This window comes from Notamacropus eugenii, chromosome 5 (assembly GCF_028372415.1).
Source record: "Notamacropus eugenii isolate mMacEug1 chromosome 5, mMacEug1.pri_v2, whole genome shotgun sequence".
Classification (NCBI taxonomy): domain Eukaryota; kingdom Metazoa; phylum Chordata; class Mammalia; order Diprotodontia; family Macropodidae; genus Notamacropus; species Notamacropus eugenii.
This window is the reverse complement of record NC_092876.1, coordinates 257,785,225-257,807,441: the sequence shown is the minus strand read 5'-3', so window position 1 is coordinate 257,807,441 and position 22,217 is coordinate 257,785,225. Positions and strand designations below refer to the sequence as shown.

General features: G+C 36.8%; 1 protein-coding gene across 2 annotated transcripts in view; it reads right to left on the bottom strand.

Moving 5' to 3' along the window:
• The window catches only part of MFSD6 (major facilitator superfamily domain containing 6), a 94,478-nt gene that overhangs the window by 55,462 nt on the left and 16,799 nt on the right, over positions 1–22,217 (bottom strand). The window contains exon 2 of one of the 2 annotated variants that reach the window (XM_072612683.1): positions 11,826–13,443. The exons of the other annotated variant lie outside the window; for it this stretch is intronic. Within the exon in view, the coding sequence (XP_072468784.1) occupies positions 11,826–13,390 (1,565 nt within the window). The 5' untranslated portion in view covers positions 13,391–13,443. The remainder of the gene's footprint in view (positions 1–11,825; positions 13,444–22,217) is intronic. 2 annotated transcript variants of the gene reach the window in all.

Genomic DNA, 22,217 nt, shown 5'->3' with positions numbered 1-22,217 from the left:
TTTCTATTTATTCCTATTAAATTTCATCATGAAAATTCTGGCATGTCAGGATCTAATTTTGTCAGGCATGGTCTTCCTATCAGTTTTGTATCATGTGTAAATTTGACAAGTATGCTATAACTTCAACCAAGAAATTCATAAAAATGTTAAAAAGCATAAAGTCAAGGACAGATACTTGGGATACCAAATTAAAGATCTTACTTCAAACTGACGTCAATCTATTAGTAATTTCTTTAAATATGGTTGTTCAATCAGTTTAAATATGACCTACCTAGACAATCTGCTAAGGTGTATCTTACTATCTTGCCCACAAAAATAACACGAGAGAATTTTTTAAATGGTCTGCTGTAAATGGTCTATGGCACTCCCCTGATCTACCAGTCTAGTAGCCCTGTCAATGAAGGAAATGAGATTAGAGTGGCATGAATGACTGCCCTCAACTAGTTGTTTTAAAGCAGTCACACACACTCATCTGATCCTTGCAAACAAAAGACCAAATGTGCTGGTCCAAATTAAGGTTTATCTGTGGCCACGGAATTGAGTGAAGTGAACCGGACCATGCACCAAAGCCTTCACTTTCTCTCTGGCAAATTGAGGGGACTAGACTAAAGGACATCTCTTCTAGCTCAAACAGTCAATGATTTTATAACATCAAAAGCAGATAATTTACAAAACACTGGAGAGAGCACTGGGCTTGGCATCAGGAAGATTCATCTTTCTGAGTTCAAATCTAGCCACAGACACTTATTAGCTATGTGACCGGAAACCTGTTTATTTTAGTTCTTTATCTGTAAAAATGACTTGGAGAAGGAAATGGCCAGCAACACCAGTATCTCTGTCAAGAAAACCCCAAATGGGATCACTAAGAGTCAGACCCTACTGGAACAACTGAACTGAAACCTGAAGGAAAGGGACACTCCAATGACATTTCTTTGTCCTACACCTGCAGATCTGTATAAATAATGGTCAATATACAATAACAAGAGAGAAAGCTCCTTCGAAGCAGTGGCTTTTTTTTTTTTGCTTTGTTTTAAAATAAAAGGCTTTAATACAAATGAATCCTGATTAACTCAGTATTTGCTTGCGTCTTAGTATTAATGTAAGCATACATTTTCCTAGTTGTGACAACAAAGGCACTTATTGGTGGCAAAGTACTAGTTACAGTCTGTTTTTGAACAATTGAGATTATGATAATCAGCAGTACGGAGACTGCTAACTAATTAGATTTGTTGAGGCAGAAAAGGGGCACAATGTAGCTTTTAAAAATAATAACTTTTCTTTCTTATCCTCTACTCCTTTTTTTGTATAGGAAATTATAAGATTTGTTGGTTTGTTTTTTTTAAAAACAAGAGTTGTAATAGCTGGGTAAAGAGACAGGATTGCAGATGATAGCAATGTTAACAGCTGCTCCCTTTGCACAGAAAAAAAAATAATTTCACCTGATCTGCGTATTAGAAGAGAAGACATTTCTGTGCCTGTTCAGTTAGTGCGAGGTTGGAAGTGAGGTCACAGCTAACTCTTGACAGGTAATATCCTCACTAGTATAAAAAGGCTTAAAAAAATGCTGTTTCAAATCAATCTGAAGTTCTAGAACTAGTTATGGGAGATAATATTTTTTCCCTTGGGCTATATTCATGATATTGTTTATAGCACTGCTTAACTCTTCATATATCCATCATGTTTTGAATGAAAACATGCATTTTAAAATACTTCAAGTAAAAATAGAAGTGATGCTTTGGGGACTTTTTTGTTCTGACAAAACAAGAATATGGATCATATCCAGCCTCCCTCGGGGGGAAAATAAACAATATAGATTAGGGTGAGGGAAGGGACCTGTGATTTCACTGATATTGGGAACTCCCAGATGAGGAAGGCCACAGAGGTAGTTAAAAAGGTGTTGAGAAGTACATTGTGTAAAAACATTATTCTGTGAACAGGTCTATAAGTTTCACTTTATAGATGAGGAAACTGAGGAAGGCAGAGGTTAAGTGACTTGCTCAGGGTCATACAGCTGGCTACTAAATGTGCTACCAAAGGGGTTCATGACACAAAAATAGTTAAAGAACCCCTACCTTTGGCAGTAGCCTGGAGCGCTGAGAGGTTAAATAACTAATCTGCCTGTCGTCACATAGCCAGTCTGTGTCTGAGACAAAACTATCCAAAGCATTGATATATTAAGACAATATCTATACTTTCCTTGATCCACTTGGGCTGTGAGTTCCTTGAGAGCACAGGATGTATTTTGATTTCTTGGTATCCCCAGAGCTTAGCATAGCGCCGGACATATAGCAGAAGCTTCATAAATATGGCTTGACTGATCTTGATAATAAATAATAAAAAGAATCATTTCAATGGTCTTTTTGAGAGATATTTACTGTTGTAGCCGAACAGATCCTATGGCTAAAATGGGACAGTGGTGTGTTAGTGATGGTGCCTACGTGTCAGTTTCCCAGTTATCAAGTGGAGAACAACTCTCTGGCTATGACACATTTCGTGCCATAACATCCTGCTTTATGTTTGAGATAACAGGTAGAAAGATATGGACTTCTGGCCAAAAATACACAGAACACAGTTCACATGACGGATGCTGAATGAAAACATGAATTACGATGTTTTTCATCAACTACTAAAAAGTATGTCAGGGAAAATAGTCTTTCCCTACAGGATTTCTGAAGCCTAAAAGGGTTAAAATATTGAATTCTTCACTTAAATGGCTACGATTGTCCCCATGAGGAAGATCATATCGTTTGCAAGCACATCTACTGCAAAGGCATGAAGGTTCTGGCTCTACACGGCTCCTTGTGGGTTAGATCATAAGCTTTTAAACTCAATTCTAATTTCATTTGATAACCTATACGCAGTTAAAAAGCTCTGAAAGAATAGGATTATTTAAACTGCACTAGGGGGAGAATTTTTTTTTTAATTTTGAGGCAGTTAGTTGGTACACTGAAGGACATTAGACTTGTGGTCAGGAAAATGAGTGTTCAAATCAAACCCCAGAGTGCCCTTAGCAAGTTATCTAACCTCTCTCTTCCTCAGTTTCCTCATCTATAAAATGAAAATAATAATAGCACCTACCTTCCATGATCATTATGAGGATAAACTAGATGATATTTGCAAAAATTGCTTCGAAAACCTTAGAAGTCTTATATGAGCGCTAGTTAACATTATTACATTGTTATGGAAACTGCAACACCTGTCTATATTCTGAGTCTGTATTCTTTTGCCCACACTGTACTAGTAACATTTTTGCATTCATGACAGGCTATAATGATACTGAACTTAGCCAATTGACAAACGAAGGGAATAGAAAGGAAAAAAGTGCCACTACTTTTACTCAAGGATTCACAAATTCAAGTCATACCTCCTTCAAACTTTGACACCAGATTAGAGAAAACTTATATCAGAAATTAAAGTCAAAGAACTTTACAACCAGAAGCAACCTCAAGGATCATTTCACCCAACCCTTTCATTCAATAGATATATAAAAGTGGGGCTCCTAAACAATGAAATGACTCACTCAAGGTCACATAGCTAGTTAATGGCAGAGCTGAGACTAGAAACAGCTGATGACTCAGTGCATGGAATCCTGGGGCTGGAGTCAGAAAGACCTAAGCTCAAATCCAGCCTAAGACATTTCCTGTCTGAGGCTGCATTTGAACTCAGACCTTCCTAACTCCAGGCCCAGTTCTCTATTCACATTACCACCTAGTTAGCTGCCTGAGGTATAAAGCCATCTTAACATGTCTCTCAAAGTAAATAAGTAACTTCCTACAATACAAAAAGAAGCTGCTTTCACAAGAGTCAAACTTGAACCATATCTACCTGATTCTTTACACTCTCATAGTTGGGCATTAATATATTGAACAGGCCAGTTACATGCTTGGGATAACTTAACAAACAATTCATTAGCTCTAATCTTATTTCCACAAAACACTGGCCTAAGAATGCAATTACCTTAAATTTCTAAACCTATTCAGAAATTTGCTTGTCCTTGGTGATATGTGGACATGTTCTTATTCACTACTCAAACTCTTCCCAGAGGATGGAAGACAAGATCCAAGGAGAAAATTAGAAACCATCTACTCCAAACACCTTGATAACTTTTATGGTTGAGCCTTTGTTGTCCCTTTTAAAATTGGTGGTTGCTCTCCTGTCTCATTTTCCCTTCCTAAGTTGCCAAATAAAGCCCAAAACTGTCAAGAGATTTAGAAATGAAATGACCTTAAAATTTTGTTTTCAGGACTACAAACTGTCAGTCACTACTCCATATGCTAATCCAGGATCACTTTCTGAATACCCACTTATGGCTGTGTTTTCTATATGCCAGTGACCATCTTCAGAACAGAAATGATGTGGAAAGATACTGAAGATCTTTTATGAGACACATGCAAAATCCTTCTGAACAGTCCTCATATACACAGGTCAGATATTTTCCCTCTTTATTGATCTGACAAAGATCAACAAACAAAACAGAACAAAAATTCATGAGAAAATGATCCCTTCCCATTACAGATGGTTGAATGAATATATGACAGTCTTCTAATAACAACTTTAAATCATATAAGCGCCACTACTTTTTTACTTTAAAAACCAATCCATCAGAAAATCACAGCAAACACTACATGACTCACAAAATTTTCTCCAAAAAGATGACAAATATTGATCTCATCACGCCCAAAGATGATAGCTAAGATAATATGGTCACATAAGTAACTAACCACTTAATGACAACAGTCCATCACAAATCTCTCCTGAGGCTCCAATGCCAAGATCCATCTTCCTTGATATACCAAGCTATACTTAGCTGCTGAATCCCTTTATGATTCAGCTCTACCAGAATCTTCTCCACGAACCCCATTCCGATTTCCTGAACCAGGAATGATTTTCCTCCTTCAGATCTCACACAGCATTTTATTTGCATTTATTAAACACTTCTTGTGTTATTTTTGTGCATGTCACATCATCCTATTATATTATAGACTCCCTTGGAGCAAGGAGTTTATGTTACAGCCACAAAACCATGCTTCATCTAAACTTTGCATCTTTCCTGGTACCTGATAGAGTATTTGATACATATAAGGTGCTTAATAAATTCTTTACTGAATTAAATGTTAGGAAATTAAGTTCTAATGTGCTATGTAGCACAATAGATAAAGTACTAGACCTCGAGTCAGGAAGACTCATCGTCCTGAGTTCAAATTTGGCATCAGACACTTACTAGCTGTGGGACTCTGGGCAAGTCACTTCACCCTGTTTGCCTCAGTTTCCACATCTGTAAAATTAGCTGGAGGAAGAGACGGCAAACCACTCCAGTATCCTTGCCAAGAAAAACCCAAAAGGTGTCACCGAGAGTCAGACACAAGCGAAAACTAAACAACAACAAAATTACTCTAGTCAGGTAGTAGTGTATAAAGATAAACTAAGAAAAGTCATTTGTATTTTTATTTAAAAAAAACAACAAAAATGAATAAAGAGAGAAATTTATCTACAAGAAAGATAAAATGTATTATAGTGGGCCAAAGAGTTAAACTAAAGGACTGGGGCAAGGGGAAAAGGTCTACTTAAACGCAGGCTTAGGTCCAAGGATGCAAAGTCTAATAATGTGGCCGCTTAAGGAAAGCCATGGGAACTCTTTGTCCATTCCCCTCCAAATCTTGCTTGACAGAGGATGCAGCAACATCCTAAGGATTAATTTACTTGATACTTGTCGGAGAATGGGTGTGGACAGGCCAAAGGAAGCACAGGAGGAAAAGAGGATGAGGAAGAATTTCAGTAAAGAAAGATACGAAAACTAGAAGTAAAGTGGCAGGCAGATGAAGGAGCCATAACGATAACAGCTGATTTTTCAAAAATAATATTTTATTTTCCCCTAATTATATGTAAAAACAACTTTTAACATTCAATGTTTTTTTTTGTTTGTTTTGAGTTCCAAATTCTATCCTTCCCACTCCCTCACTCTCCCTAAATTTTTTATAGCACTTTAAAATTAGCAAAGTGCTTTATCCGTATTATCACATTTGATCTCCACAACCCTGTGATGTAAGTGCTGTTATGACTACTGTGATCCCCATTTTACAGATGAGGAAACTGAAGCACATGGAGGTTAAGTGACTTGACCAGGGTTACAGAGTTCGTATCTGAGGCAGAGTTTCAACTCAAGTCTTCCTAACTCAAAGTTCTGAGCATTATCTACATCCCGTAATTGTCTTCTGCACATGTGTAAGAAATAAGACTGTTCCTACATTAAGGTAGTTGATCTGTAGACAGCAGGCTTTGAAAAGTGAAACAGGGGATTCAGAAGGGGGAAAAGGCTATTTCTTACATCGATCATCGGAAATGAATATATAAAAGGTACCGTATGATCTTTGAGAAGTTAGGTTATAAGAATATGACACTTCCATCTCCTGTGACAAAGATGAGGCATGTCAGGCAAAATAGCTGTTTGTCACATTTTTGAAAGTCTCAGTCTCTCAACTGTCGCAGAGGCCATGACTGAATATAGATTCCAGGAGGGTTGTGTTAGAGACCCCTTACTTGTCTCATGGATAAATTCTCAGCATGACCATACATACCTCAGAAATCAGGAAATGCTACAAATCAAGGCTTAATTTATTCCCTTAATTGTCTAGAGTAGCAATATGAAACTCAAATAGAAATGGAGCTCTCTGGTTGCATGTTGATTTACAAAACCACAAATTAATATTATCTATGTTTCATATTTTTGTTTTGTTAAATATTTCCCAGTTACATTTTAATCTGACTCCCTACTGATAGGAGTTTGACTCCTCCAGGTTCAGACTTATGAAAGAGAAAATGTTAATAATGTACATTAAACATAAAAGTGTGCCTTGTGCACTTTCTTTTTTTTTTGGAGAGCCCACTGCAACAGGAATACAAAAGGTATCACATATTTGGGCATTAGACTCTCAAGGCACACAGTAGACCTCTATAAAGAATTTAGAATTATTTTAACAATAAAGGAAGAACCTGACAATTGGAGGGATAACTCCAGTCCATGCTTAGGTTAAGCTAATATTTAGAAAGCAAAAATGTTAATACTTCCAAAGTTAATATAACAAAACCCAAAATCTAACATAGAGAATCCAGAAGTAGCACCAAAAGTATATACGACACTGTTTGATCAACCAAAGACTGTAAAATATTGCATAAAGAAAACAGTCAATAAAAACCAAGAAAACTTATCAGCAGTATGCTAAAACTGAATTGAGATACATATTGCATACCATAGACTGGAAAAATCCCAATTCGATAGATTACATAAACATAATAGCATAAGGAATTAGAAGAAAAGGAAACAATAGATTTCAATTGTTCAATAGACTTATTTTCTACTGTACATAAACAAGAAATTATTAGAGAAAAAACTGATGGATTTGGTTATATAAAAAAATTTTACTCAACAAAAAGCAATGTAACTCAAAGGAAAAAGAAAAAAATAAATGGGGGAACTTTGTGGTAAGTATATCTGATAAAAATCTGGCAAAATATTTAAGGAACTGACATAAAATTTCTATGATAATATCCATTCCCTTATAGTCAAATTGTCACAGGATATTAAGAGACATTGTTAATGATCACTTTAAAATTATTTAAACTCTAATGATCAAATAATTGGTCTTCAAAGAATCTCCAAAATACGTTACATCCACCAAATTGAAAAAAAAAATGGTTTCAAACTACAAAATTTGACGTTGATTAGGGCCATGGAGAAAAAGCTAATCTATTTCATTGTTGGTACAGGTCAAATCAATAAAATGGTTTTGGAGAAAAATCTAGCAAGATACAAAATTATAACTTCTAACCAGAGATCCAGACAGCTAGGGCTATATGCAAAGGATGTTATTAAAAGAAAAAGACCTATGTATGTAAAGCATGCATAACTGTTTTATTCATAGTATCAAAAACTAGAAAGGATCAGCATATCTAATAATTAAGAATGACTAAATTATAGTATTAATATAATGAAATATCATTGTGCTATAAAAACACAGGTGTACACACCTCAGAATTTCTAAAATAATATATATAATACATATAAATAATATATATATTGATGACACTATATACCAAAAGTAACAATGTCCAAACCTTCCAAGCAGACTTACAGAAAAAAGGTAGGAAGGGGACATGAAACAAATTGTTTCTATTATCATTTTTTAAAAATTGATTTTCCCTTTTACCAAAATTTAAATAGCTTGAATTTTGAAGTTATTGTTGAGAATTCATTCTATCCTATGTTTATTTTTCTGGAGATTGATAAAATAAAGTATCATATAATTTCAGTCTAACAAACAACCAGCAAAGGAATAAAAATATAGTTTCAAAATCTATGTGATACAAATTTTTTTAAAATAGCATAAGCTCAGTGATAATTTTACAATTAAATTTCTACCCTAGCTCCTCTCCTTCTACAAAAGATGGCAAGAACCATATTTTTTTGTTTGCATATGAGAAACAGAGAAACAGATTTTCTTTCACTGACCTCTCTGTTTCCTCACACAAGATACTCCATCTTCCCACTTCATCTTCACTGGCTGTCCACCCTACCTGTAATGTCCTTCACCTTCACCTCCTGCCTTCCTTGACTTCTTTCAAGTCTTAGCTAAAAATCATACTTTCTGCAAGAAGCGTTTCTGATCTCTCTTAATGCTAATGCCTTCACTCTGAGATCTCCAATTTATCGTGTGTGTGTGTGTGTGTGTATATGCACACACACATAACATACACTTTTTTTTTACATATAGTCATTTGCAGGTTGTCTCCTATATTAGACTGATTCCTCTTTGACATCAGGGACTGTTATTTTTTGCCTTTATTTTTTTTCTCCAGTGCTTAGTACACCGCCTGGCACATAGTTCATATTTAATAAATGCTTACTGATTTGACTTAGGGGCAGTTAGGTGGTGCAGTGGATAGAGCGCCAGTGCAGTAGTCAGGAGGACTCAAGTTCAAATGTTACCTCAGACACTTGACACTCACTAGCTGTGTGACCTTGGGCAAGTCACTTAACCCCAATTGCCTCATCCTGGGTCATCTCCAGTCATCCTAATGAATATCTGGTCACTAGATTCAGATGGCTCTGGAGGAGAAGTGAGGTTGGTGACCTGCACCGCCCTCCCTCACTCAAAACAAAGTCAAGTCAAGTCATGTCATCATTTCTCTGATGACATGGTCTTCTTTGGCAACAAAGGATGAACATACACTGATGTGACTTTCAATGCACATAGAGAGTCCTCTGTGCACCCCTTAAATGCTGCTATTGAACTAAGTAATATCTTGGAATTCCACTCAGTCTACCCCTGAGCACCTACTGAAAGTTGTGATGTCTGAACCTTCCCATACCATATTAGATCCAAAGGGTCCATTTTTCTAGCTAGATAAATAGCTCTGAGCAGATAAACTTGACCTGAAGAACGGAAACAGGAAGCCCCAGACAGCTTCAATCATATGGTAATTTTCATGAGTCCCAGCAAAGGGATTATAGGATCCTTGGCTGAATCTTTATTGTTTTGTTGTTTTCAGTCATGTCTGACTCTTCATGAGTCCTTTTGAGGTTTTCTTGACAAAGATACTGGAGCAATTTGCCATTTTCTTCTCCAGCTCATTTTACAGATGAGGAAACTGAGGCAAACAGAGTTAAGTGACTTGTCCAGAGTCACATAGCTAATAAGTATCTGAAGTCAGATTTGAACTCAGGTTTTCCTGACTCCAGGCCCAGCAAGCTATCCATCTACGTGTAACCTGTCTAAAGAGTCTGCCCAAGGAGTCTTAGAGTCGTTCAAGTACAAACGTCTCATTTTACAAATGAAGAAACTGAGGCCCAGACAAGTTAATGTGACTTCTCCAGGGTCACTGAACTAATAAGTGTCAGAGTCAGGATTTAAACTCAGATCTCCTTAATTCCAACTCTAATACTCCATATCAGTGACATCAAACTTAAATAGGAATGGGGGCCACTAATACACACATAAGTCTCCCTGTAGGGGCCAAATGGAATGGCATTTATGTCTTACTGTAGCTTTATTTATTTTATTAAATATTTCTCAAATACATTTTAATTTGGTTCAGGCAGTACTCATTTTGATATCTCTATCCAACATTATTTTAACCACACTATGTCTCAATGAATCAGTCAGCCTAATTCTGTCTTAACAAAGTAGACCAAAGCAATAAAAAAAGACAAGTAATCTGGTCTTGGCCTACTTTTAGTAAAAATAAAGGAATCAAAAATTGGAAAGGAAGGAGAGGATGGTTACTACAGGAAGGGCTGAAGAGATGAACATATACTCGGCAAGCAAAAGGAATTCAGTAATAATTTCTCCCTAAAATCACTGGGCTCACATTTTAAAAATGGGTGATACTCTCCCTTTTAAGAGAAAGGAAAAGGGCTAAAACTATCATATTTCCATTTTATAATTTCCCTTTTCCAAGTGAATAAGCATTTGCTAAATGGCTACTCTGTGCTTGGCACTGTGCTACATTGCTGGGGATAGAAAAATTGGTAAAAAAACAAAAAAAACCACCAGTTCTTGCTCTCAAGGAGCTGCCAGTCTAAAAAACCTGATATTTAAAGTAATGCATATAAACTACACACACACACAGACACACACACACACACACACACACACACACACACACACACAGACACACACACACCACACTCACATGCTACATGCATAAGAAGGCTACATATATATCTGTTGTTAACTTTCTTTGGAGTATTATCTTTCCTCATTTCAGATAGTCATATTCTTCTCTTTGCCGTACAAAATCTTAAAATATATATATATATATATGGGTTCCATTTTTCAGGGAATGTAAGAGGAAAGGGGGATTTTTTAAAGGATGGCAAACTTGATTCAGTTTCATACAAAGATCAGAGGTTCAAGAAGACAAGGTACTCTGGCAGCCTAGTAAATACTGTATCACTGAAGGATCTTGAAAGAGGAGACATAGTTGAGTGGGCAGGGAGTTAAGGGTGAAGCGGGAATAAATTTTCTCTATTTTCTTGTCAGCTAAAGACACATTTCCCAGTCCCCAATTCACAGACTCATTTTTTAAAAAAGAAAAGGATTCTGCAAGACTCCTCTTAATGTAAGCACCTCTGAAAGAGGCTTGTGATCATGGAAAATGTTTGTTGAATGTAACTGCCATTATTATAGACTACTTCTAAGTTTTATAGTAGGTATAGGTGAAATATGAGAAAGTTGACTCACTTGACCTGACTCACATAATCCTGTTAGGAGGAAGCTGCCTTGTCTGCATTACAACATACTGGACATAGTAACTAAAGCATTTTACGTAAGACAAATCAATTTTTACAGGTGACAGACAACAAGGAATTTGTGACTTTTTGAAGAAATTTTCTCTAGACTTTAGATAAGAGGTTCTTAACCTTTTTTTTTTTTTTGTATCAGAGACCCCTTCATCAGTCTGTTGAAGCCTGTGGAGTCCTTTTCAGAATAATGTTTTTAATAACATTAAAAAAATACATGGGATTTCAAAAGAAACCAAAGGTTACTGAAAATAAAGATGTGATTTTTTTTTTTCTCATTCAAGCTCATGGACTTGCCCTAAAATCTAACCATGGCAATGGGAAGATATGCATGGACTTCAGGTAAAGAATCCCAGTCTAAATGAACTGGTCTTTTCCTTTAACAAGAATAATAAAGTTGAACAAGAGATACTTTAACTTTTTCCCATAGCATGAATAATATAATCATGAATTTATACCCAAAATAACATAAAATAGGAATTTAATTCAACCATCTGATAGCAATGAAAAATATTATTTTTCTTACCTGATGTGGCCAATGAGTTCAATAAGCTTGTGACTAAAGAAATAAGCAGTCAGTTCAGAGACGTGACTCAGGACAGAGCAGACACCAAACAGAGTTGTTGTGCCATTGAGGTCTTCCAGATGCCAGTAGAGGAAGGTGAATACAAAACCATAGCCAAAACCCATAAACCATGCCACAAACAACACAGAGCCATACTGCACACTGCAAAGTAGCTTAATCAGGTCCCAAAAACTGAATGCTTGTGACTGACTAGAGCTGGTCGGTGTGTCTTCAGATGATTCCGCAGAATTGTTTCTCTCCACCTGAGGGATTTCCACCTCTTTCCCTTTGTTGTTACTGCTTTTGAAATGGCTGTAACGGAAGCGGAACTGAGTAGCCACTATTAAAGCCATGGTCATCAGGACCCCAAAAACAATGAAGACTATCTGGTAGTTCTTGTATTCAGGGGGCTTACACCCTTGACCATCAATGAGAACATCTATGTGAGTGTAATCAATACCTATACCCACTGAAAGCATGGCCAATCCCCAGCCCAGAGAACCCCACATGCGTTGTAATCCATAGCGATCCCGGTGTTTTCCCAGATACTGTAGTGTGACTGTATCCACAATGGTGACAGAGGATGCACTGAAAAACTCTCCTATAATGACAACCAACAGGATAACCAGAAATATCACTTCCACCTCTTGCTGATCATAAACCAGAATACGTTGGTCCGATGGTGATACTTTGGTGGTGACAGAAGGGGTGGTCGTCATTTTGGTGAGATTCCCAGTTACAACTGGAGTCACTGTGGTGCTTATGTTCTGGATCAAGAGCATAGAACTGTTAGTACTTGGTGCTGTTGGAGACTGAACAGTGGATACAATTGCTGTGTCATCAGCTGGAGAAGGAGATACAAGCCCAGGACTGGTTAATTCCTTTTCTGACGTAAAATCTTCAGGTAAACTCCTTTTCTTCAGAGATTTTGGTGGTGTGGCATGGACTACGGTAAGGGGAGGGATGACTGAAGAATTTGGTGGAACTGTAGTTAAAAGATGGCTCCCATTGGTTGGATGCACTGTAGGTGGGATCTTTGGTACACATCTCAAGGTAGCTGGCTTGACAAATCCTATGCCAAGATTGAATGAAACCCAACACAAAAGTGAAAAGAGGAGAACAATTTTACCCTTCCTAAAGCGGTCAGCAACTACACCCCAAAAGGGGGCACTGCAGAATTCGATGAAATATCTAATGCCCACTAAGAGTCCACTCTGACTGGGTGACATGCCCAGCTGCTTATAGTACACAGGTAAAAGTGGATAAAGAGAGCCATAGGCAGAGTAAAAGAAAAAATAAAAGACCTTTGAAATAAGAAGATCATTGTTGATTTTAACACAGTGTTTCTCGATCCAGTCTATTTCTTCCTCTGGGATAGTGGAAGTCTCTGTGGAGGAGGGTGTTTCATTTGCAGGTTGCTGGTCTGGTTCCCTGGAAAGACCATTGAAAGGATCAGCAAGCACGTACTTCCTCTTTTGCTCCTCTTCATCATCAGTCAAAATGGCAACTTTGTCATCAGTTGCCATGGTTTTTTATGAACATCAGAAAGTTGATAATTTTCAAAATTATTCTAGTTGATCTATAAAGGAAAAAATATATATATAGTTAGAAGTGACAATTTTGATGCTAACTGATTCTGCTTTATTAGGCTTGCAGCCAACTGAGGAGTTCTATGTCATATCCAATAAAGAGCACCTAGGGGAGAAGAGATGTTTTATTAACCAATTTGAATCATGTTCCTATGATGCAAGAAAACACAGAAGAAATTAAAAATAGTTTCAGAAATGAAAATGTTCTCACTATAATTCAGTATTATCTTGACAAATGATACTTTCTAATGTGAAATTTATTACTAACTAATTAGTCTCCAATCTTTTCACTAATTCCTAGGAAAAATATCGAATTTCTAGGGATTCATCTATAATAAAACATACTGGAGAGAATATAATTTTTTTTAAAAGATCAGACTTGTGGATGCCTCTCATTTCTAAAGGCTGTTGTTTCTCCAAGAGAACCAAAAATGGCATCATGAGAATGATATCTTGACTTGGATGCATTTATTTTATAAGATTCTGAGGACTGATACTATAAAGAAGGATTAGGAGGGCTATCCATTCAGTTCCTAGTAAAGAATAAACATCACATGGCCTTCCAACAAATAAACAAAGCAAAAACCACAACTTAATGGGCAAGAGAGTTGCCTAAGCAATACTATACTCCTAACAAAGAAGTACTCAGAAGGAAGAACTGGTTGCACTGTCTGTCTGTATTACATAACACCACAATAATAACAACAGCTATCCTTTAAATAGTGCTTTAAAGTCTGCAAAGCACTTTACATATGTTATCTCATTTGATCTTCATCACAACCTGACAAAGTAAGTGCTATTACTATCCCCATTTTACAGATCAGGAAACTGAGGCTGAGAAGGTAAATGACTGGTCTAGGGTCATAGACCTAGTAAGTTTATGAAGCAGGATCAAACTTAGGTCTTCCTGAGGCTGTTTGGTATTTTATCCTCTTCACTGCCTAGATGCCTACAGATACAGCCCCTTTCTGGAGATAAAACATCATTCGGTACTTGCTATCAGGGAGATTGTCAGTATATCTTGCATTTAGAATAGTTCATCTCAAATATCATATGTTATAAACTACATTTGCACTGAGAATCATCTTTTAGAGTCAAGACATTTCATTTTTTTACTGGATTAGAAATATTAAAAAGATGTTTTAAGAAGCTGAAACAATGGTGCCAGTTACCACCCAAGCTACCAGCCTTCCTCACTCTTCTTACATGCATGACAGAATGGTCAAACCTGTTTACTATGTTCATGGACTGATTTACAGCACTGAGAGGCTGTTAAGAGTGCTGGACCTGGCGCCAGGACAACATTAGTTCAAACCTGGCCTCAGACATGTACTAGCTCTGTCACCCTAGGTAAGTCACTTGGCTTAGTTTCTTCATCTACAGTGCCCATCCCACAGGGTTGTTGTGAGGATCAAATGAGAAAACATGTAAAGTGCTTTGCAAACCTTAAAACAACGTATAAATGTCTGCTATTATTATTAAGTTTAAGTAAAAAAAAAATATGACCAAAGTGGGAAAGCTAATATTATTAAAACTTTGCACTATCAAAACAGCTATCCAAACCAGCTATTGGTATTTGTCAGAGACACACAGTAGTAAGTTTAAGATATTTCATACCTATCCCACCCCCAAATTTAGTCAATAGTCCACCAGTTGCTTTATATCAGTAAAAAAAAATTTTTTTCTTAAAATCTGCCGGAATCTTTCTTATTACTCTTTTTATCCTAAAAATCCTTCTAAATGAAAGAGAAAGGTAGACAATTTGTGAGCTCTAGATGACAGGTCTTTTCATTTTCAGTATGGAGGAATAGGCATTACACACATTCACTCTGCCTAGTAGGAGCGCTATATATTTCTACAGTTTTCCATTCATTTATAAACTGCTACCACAAAAAAATTAAGCTAAAATCAAGCTAAAATTTTATACACAGGATGTTAAAAAAAAAACTGTAGGTAAAATTTCACTTTTACCCCAAAGCAGGCAAGAGGTAATCTGGAAATACCAGAATCTTACTGTTAAACAGATCGCCTGTTATGAAAACTAATCCTACAGGATTTACTTGAATTTCCCTTAACAGCTGCCTTCACCTGTTTCAATGAGGCTTGTGCAAAACGCCCCCAGTTCCATTTTGACCTCAGGAAAGAACAAATGTTCTCTCTTCTGCCTTAAAAATTATCCTCCTTATTTAATTGATTTCTGAGCTTCAACCTCTCTGCCCTTGTTTTGTTTTTTTTAGATCACAGTCATATGAAACTTTATTTAAAAAAATCAAAATTAGCTACCAATATCTTTCTACCTTCACTAATTTAAAATTAAGAAAAATGTGTATATTTATGCTTCTTAAAAAAAAAACAAAAACCCTGTCACTTCCCAACAATCCTCTAGTCCACGCTTTTGACAAAGAAGTATAGTTTCATGAAACAAACCAACAAATTGGTCATCACTGACACAGAATGTCCCATTTTGCACTTGTAGTCCACCTTTTAGCTGAAAGGAGGAATTCTGTTTCAGTGTCAGCAGTCAGGATTGATCATGGCAATGATTACAGTTCTGATTTTTTCAATGTCTTCTTGAACTATTTCTCATTGCCACGATGCTACTTGGTTACCATACAGCCATTATTACCCCCCTTTCAGTTACCTTGCTCAGCTCTACATGTTCATACCCATTAACTACTGAGGACTTAGCAGAAGGCAGAGGAATAAACACTATCTCATAAGAACCCAGGCCAATAAGTAATCGATGCTCAAACACTAAAAGAACTGTATGCTATGCCTCTAATTATCAAATGGAGAACATTTCTTTCAACAGGATGTTGGCTTGGTCTTTGATAAAAATCATTTTTCCTGGCCAACCGCCTTTCCATCATATGAATTCATGTGATTTATCACAAGGTTCCTCCTATCTTAGCAAAAATGGAAGTACAACATAATTTCAAGTGTTCAGAATGAGCAAAATTGAGCTAAAATTCTGTCCTCAAACACTCAAGAATTGCTCCTATTAGCTCACGTAGTCATTCTCTCTACTATTAACAATTAGGACTCTGACTTGACTGGCTACAAAGGGTCTTTGACTCAATACTTTCAAGTCACATTTTAGGTCCCTGTCAAGAAGTCCTAAAACACTTGGAGAAATTAACAAAATTAATCAAAGCTATTGACACAGACTCAAGAACAGAAATAAATTAACTAAGACTTCTATCAAACACCAGACTAACTTAGAAAAGGAAAAATGCCATAGGTGAAGAAAATAACCAAGGAACATGAAAAAAATTCATTTATAAATTATTTTTTTCTAAAAAAACCATTCAATTATTGGTATGAATCTAACCTTAACAATTTCTTCTCTGACCAGCTTGTGGATAACAAATGTCACAATTTAGACTTAGACTCATGGACAAAATATGAATTTTAATCACCTGAAGCACAAGGACTTCATTTAGTGCATCATTACTATTGCACTGGTCCAAGTCGAAAAATTAGTTTAAAACATCTTTGTAGAAGAATAGAAGTGTTTGTTTTGCAAAGCTAGAAGAAAGGCCCACTTCAGCACCCACCAACAAGAATATAATCTAACATCTGACGTTAATTACCTAAAACAGTGTTGTCAAATTCATGTAGAAAGGGATCCCTGAGGTAGCATATAGACTTAGAAAACTACAAATTAACATTATCTGAGTTGCACTATATTTTCTTTATTTTGTTAAACATTTCCCTGTTACATTTTAATCTGGTTCAGACCTCACTCCAGAGGTTTGCTGGTCTGGATTTTGACATCTCCACTACCACATTGCTTTTCCCAATATTTCTTTACTTCATTAAAAATTTTAAAGTTCTCACCTATATTTTCTATAAAGATGTTAATCAATGCCTTTCCACTATGGTTCTCCTTCAATTGCTTCATCTCCATGCCATGATGAAGCTGAAGCAGAACCTTAGGGCTTTGTAAACCTTACCATGCTATGTAAACATCATTTACTCTTATTCTGACCACTTACTGGATTATGTATTGTTTTGGCTCCCAGCTACTAGATCAAGTATGAATTTTGGGGTTCCCCAGGAATTCATGCTGACCATCTATCTACTGAGGCATGTAAGAAATGAGATCTTTGCTAACAGAGGCAGTTTTCATTCTGACAAAATTACAGGTCAAAGTCATAACATCACCATCATCATCATCGCAGAGAAAACATCCTACTAAACCCCACATAGAGTTGCACAAACTGCAGGTTATTCTGAATTATTAATGGTTGGCAATGAAATGTTTCCTGGAAAAACTGATAGCTTTCTTCATTATGTATTTAAATCAAACTTGCCCCAAACATTTCTTGTTTTCCCCTCAGAGGCATGAAATAAAAGGCATTTGAAAATAATTTCAAAAGAAAAATAAACTATATTATAATTGTTTAGTAATCTTTTCCTCAGGCTACACTTGCAAATGTTATAATATCTTGTGCAAGTCTAATTGCAACATATTTTTAAAAGCCATTTTTGACAAGTAGGGATGAGAAACAACCATCTGGAAAAGAGAGCTTATCAGCACCTACTTATCTATGTCACCATGCTTCTGTCCTTGGATAAAAGACTAGGAAAGATTAAGAAAAGTGCTTCCTGAACTTCTTGAAGTGGCTTAAAAACAACTGTTCTCAAAATGCGGTCTATAGACCCCTAAAGGTCCCTAAAACCTTTTCAGGAATCCATGAGGTCAAAAATATTTTCATCGTAACAGGAAGGTGGTATTTGCCTAACAAAATCCTTCTTTTTCTTTTTTCCCAGTTACCTATCTTTGTGAGGCCAAATTTTCTACGTATACTTCAACCAAAACAACATATAGCAACAGACTGAATACAGAAGCAGAGATGAGATTAAACCTGACACTAAAGAGATTTACAAAAATATGGAAAACAACATCGCTATTCTAATTTTTTGGTTTTGAAAACTATAGTTATTTTTCATAAAACATTAAAAATAAAAATGTTATTTGTCTTAACATGTAATAGGTTTTTTGTTTTAAATGAACAAATATTTTAAAAATTTATGAGTTTTAAATTTTAAAATGATAAATATCAATAGGTATAACTTGGATAAATAAAAGTTCTTTGGAGTCCTCAGTAATTTTTAAGAGTACAAAGGACTCCTGAGATGAAAGAGTTTGAGAATCTCTGGTCTAGAAGACCAACAGAATCAACATGTCTGACTATGTTACCCTCTACCTCAAGAAGTTCCAATGACTCCCTATTGCTTCTTGGGTAAAAATGCAAGTCCTACTGTGAAAAGCTCTTCACCATACAGCTCCAGTCTACCTTAGTAGGCTGACTACACATCACTCTTCTTTATGTACACTTACAATCTAGCCAAACCGGTCTACCCCACAACATTTCTTGCTGACTTCTGTGCTTTTGCATATGCTGTGTCCCCATGGACCTAGAATCCCCTCTTTCCTCATCTCTGCCTCAGAGAATCACTAGTTTCATTCAAGGCTCAGTACAAATTTCACTTCCTACATCATGCCTATCCTACGTAATTCCTCCATTTGCTAGTTCCTTTCCCTCCCTGTAATCACCTTATATTTATTTGACATGTAATCTAGAACTGCTTTTTCTGTGTGTACATGTTGTTCCCATCCAATAAAATGTAAGGTTCTTGAAGGTATGGACTATATGATAACACCTAATACAGTGCCTGGCACACACTAGGCATTTACTAAACACTCCTCCCTCATTCAAAACAAAGTCAAGTACATGTCATCATTTCTCTGATGGCATGGTCTTCTTTAGCAACAAAGGACGAACACAAAATCGTGAATGAATAAACCCTGTAGTTATTTTATAGTTTATGAGGGTAAAGCATAATTATTACCAATGCTACCCTTTCTTATAAAATGCAGACATAAATTAAAACTCCTCCACAAGTCTTTGCAGATGTTACCTTGACTTCATTCCCTGTTGCCTTCTCAGAAGTGCATTTTTAAGTCCCAGTCACACCATGCCAGCTGACAATTCTAGAGTTCTTGAAGTTTACAAAGTACTTTGCACATATTATCTCACTGGATCTTTTTGACAGTCCTTTGAGATAGGTACTGTATTTATTTATCCCGATTTTATATGTGAAGAAACAGACTTGGAGATAAACTGAGTTGCCCCAGGTCACACAGCTACTTAAATGAAGAGGTAACATTTGAACTCAGGCTATCGTCACTCTTAACACTAGTGTTCTTTTCACTAACACTGCACTACCTCTCAGGAAGCAACAGAACTTTCCAAAATAAAACATTCTTCAGGGACACAGATCTTGATGCTGTTGGTTCTAATAGATTTTCTGGCAGTAGTGACAGCTTTAGAGGCTGTCAGGCATGAAGCCAATGTAACAAAAAAGAAGGATGAGGTTGGAATTATACCAAACACTCATACTGCAAGAGGGCTAAAGCACATCCTGATCAGGGTACAAGTTGTCTCCCACTAGAAGGACATGTGGAGAATGTATCACAGAATCTTCAGTCTTCCTTCCAGGTCATTTTGACATGGCTCCTTCAGGCCTGGTGCCAAGCCAAATTTTCAAGTAGGCGCAGCAAGTTTCCCCATGGGTGAGAATATACCACCACAGGAGCTCAGGGTACTTGTACTGTCTACATAATGCTTCTCACTACAGCAACAGAAGTCCAAATCCACCCCACCACCCCATTATTACTGGTGGTTTCTGAGGCTCTCACCAAAACTCTGCTCACCAACTGATGCATGATGACAACTGGTTAATCTAAGAAACAAATCCCTGCTAAGGAACTAATAGATTAATATTTCAGGTAACATTTTCATTATAACTCTAGGATCGTACTGGATCCCATCATAAACTAAGGCAGGGTTTTCTGTCTCTATGATAGACCCCCTAAGCCACTTGGCAGACCTTTAGGCTCTCTTCATATCACTCTACTAGGTGCTATGGCTAAGGACCTAGGGCCTAGGACCATTTTGAATCAAACCAATGTGCCCATAATAGAGACCATAATAGGCAAGACATAGTATGAAATATATATATATATATTTTTAAAGATATGGGAAAGAAGTTTTATAATAGCTGACATTTATAGAGCCCTTTACAGTCTGCAAAGCATTTTACATAAATTATCTCGTCAATCCTCACAACAACTCAGAACAACATTATCCCCATTTTATGAATGTTTCCAATTTTTATAGATGAGAAACCTGAAGTTTCAAGGGTTAGGTGATTTTCCTGGGGCTACACATCTAATGAGTGCCAGTAGCAGGATTCAAACCCAGGCCTCTCCTGAATTTAAGTTCAATACTCTTTCTAGGACACCATGCTGCTACTGTAAAAACATCTATTGGCAGTTCATTCTGTCCTCTGCCCTGCGGTTCCATTGAGCCCTCCAGAAGACTCAAACTACTGTTAACATATTTTCCTTTACCCTAAGTCATTATTACAGTCTTTCAATGTTCTTCATATTGAAAATTGTATGCCTAGCAACTCATCCCCAAACCAGGTGCTTCTTTTCTCATGCCCCATGAAACTCTATGCCAGGAGGGGAAGCAAGCATAATTTTTACTCCAGTCTCCCACTTCTAGGCTGTCACTTTGACTCAACAATTTCTCTTCCACAGAGGTTCACTTCATTCATTTTTATCACCCAACTCTTAGTCTACTAACCCTGACAATATTCTCCTTCCTTCTCAAGGGAGTTCATCCTCTATCTCAAGTAAAGTCAGGTTAATAAGCATTTAAAAAGTGCCGATTAGCACTTAGTAGGGATACAAGGGAAAGCAAAAACTGCCTCTATCCTCAATAAGTTCACAATCTACTATGGTAGATAACATGGAAATAACTATGTAGAAATGAAATATATATATAGGATAAAATGTTCCTGCCTTGCTACTTGGAGAATTCAATTTACATGTCAATGTCCCTTCTTACATCCTACATCCTTACATTCTAGTTCATCAACCTCCAATTTCATTTTGGAAAATTCTGTTGTTTAGTTAGAGATAGTGTGGTGCAGGGGCCCCTAGGTAATATAGTGGATAGAATAGCGGATCTCCAATCAGGAAGACATGAGTTCAAACCTTGCATCAGACTCTTACTAGCTGTCTGGGCAAGTCACAAAACCCTGTTTGCCTCAATTTCCTCATCTGTAAAAGGAGCTAGAGAAGGAAATAGTGAACTACTCACTCCAGTATCTTTGCCAAGAAAACCCCAAGTAGGGTCACAAAGAGTCAGATGTGGCTGAAACAAATCAACAGCAGCAACAATGATAAGACTGCCTGGGCAAATGATCCAGCCTCTCTGACCCTCAGTTTCTTCATCCATAAAATAAGTTTTTTTCTGCTATAAAATGAGGAGGTTGGATTTGATGACCTCAAAAATACCTTCCAGATTTAAATATATGACCCTTTGATTCTACACTTCTAAGTCCCTCTTCTTCATCATGCCCTGATTCTGTGACAGAGGGGTGGCCCTTCTTCTTAACAGAGCTAACCCTTCTACCTGTGTTCTTGATCTCATTCCCCTCCTGTCTCTTGTAGGAGTTGCTTCCCTCAATCTTTCCCCCTCTCCCATCTTCAACCTCTCTTTATTCATGGACTCTTTCCATGTTATCTACAGTGCTCACATCCCTCCCTCCTCATTCCCTTCTTTAAAAGAACATCTTTTTACCTTGCCATCCCCTCAAGCTTTCATCCTGTGTGTCTTCTCCCTTTCATGGATAACATCCCAGAAAGCGCAGTCTATCCTCCTTGCCCACATTTCTTCACCTT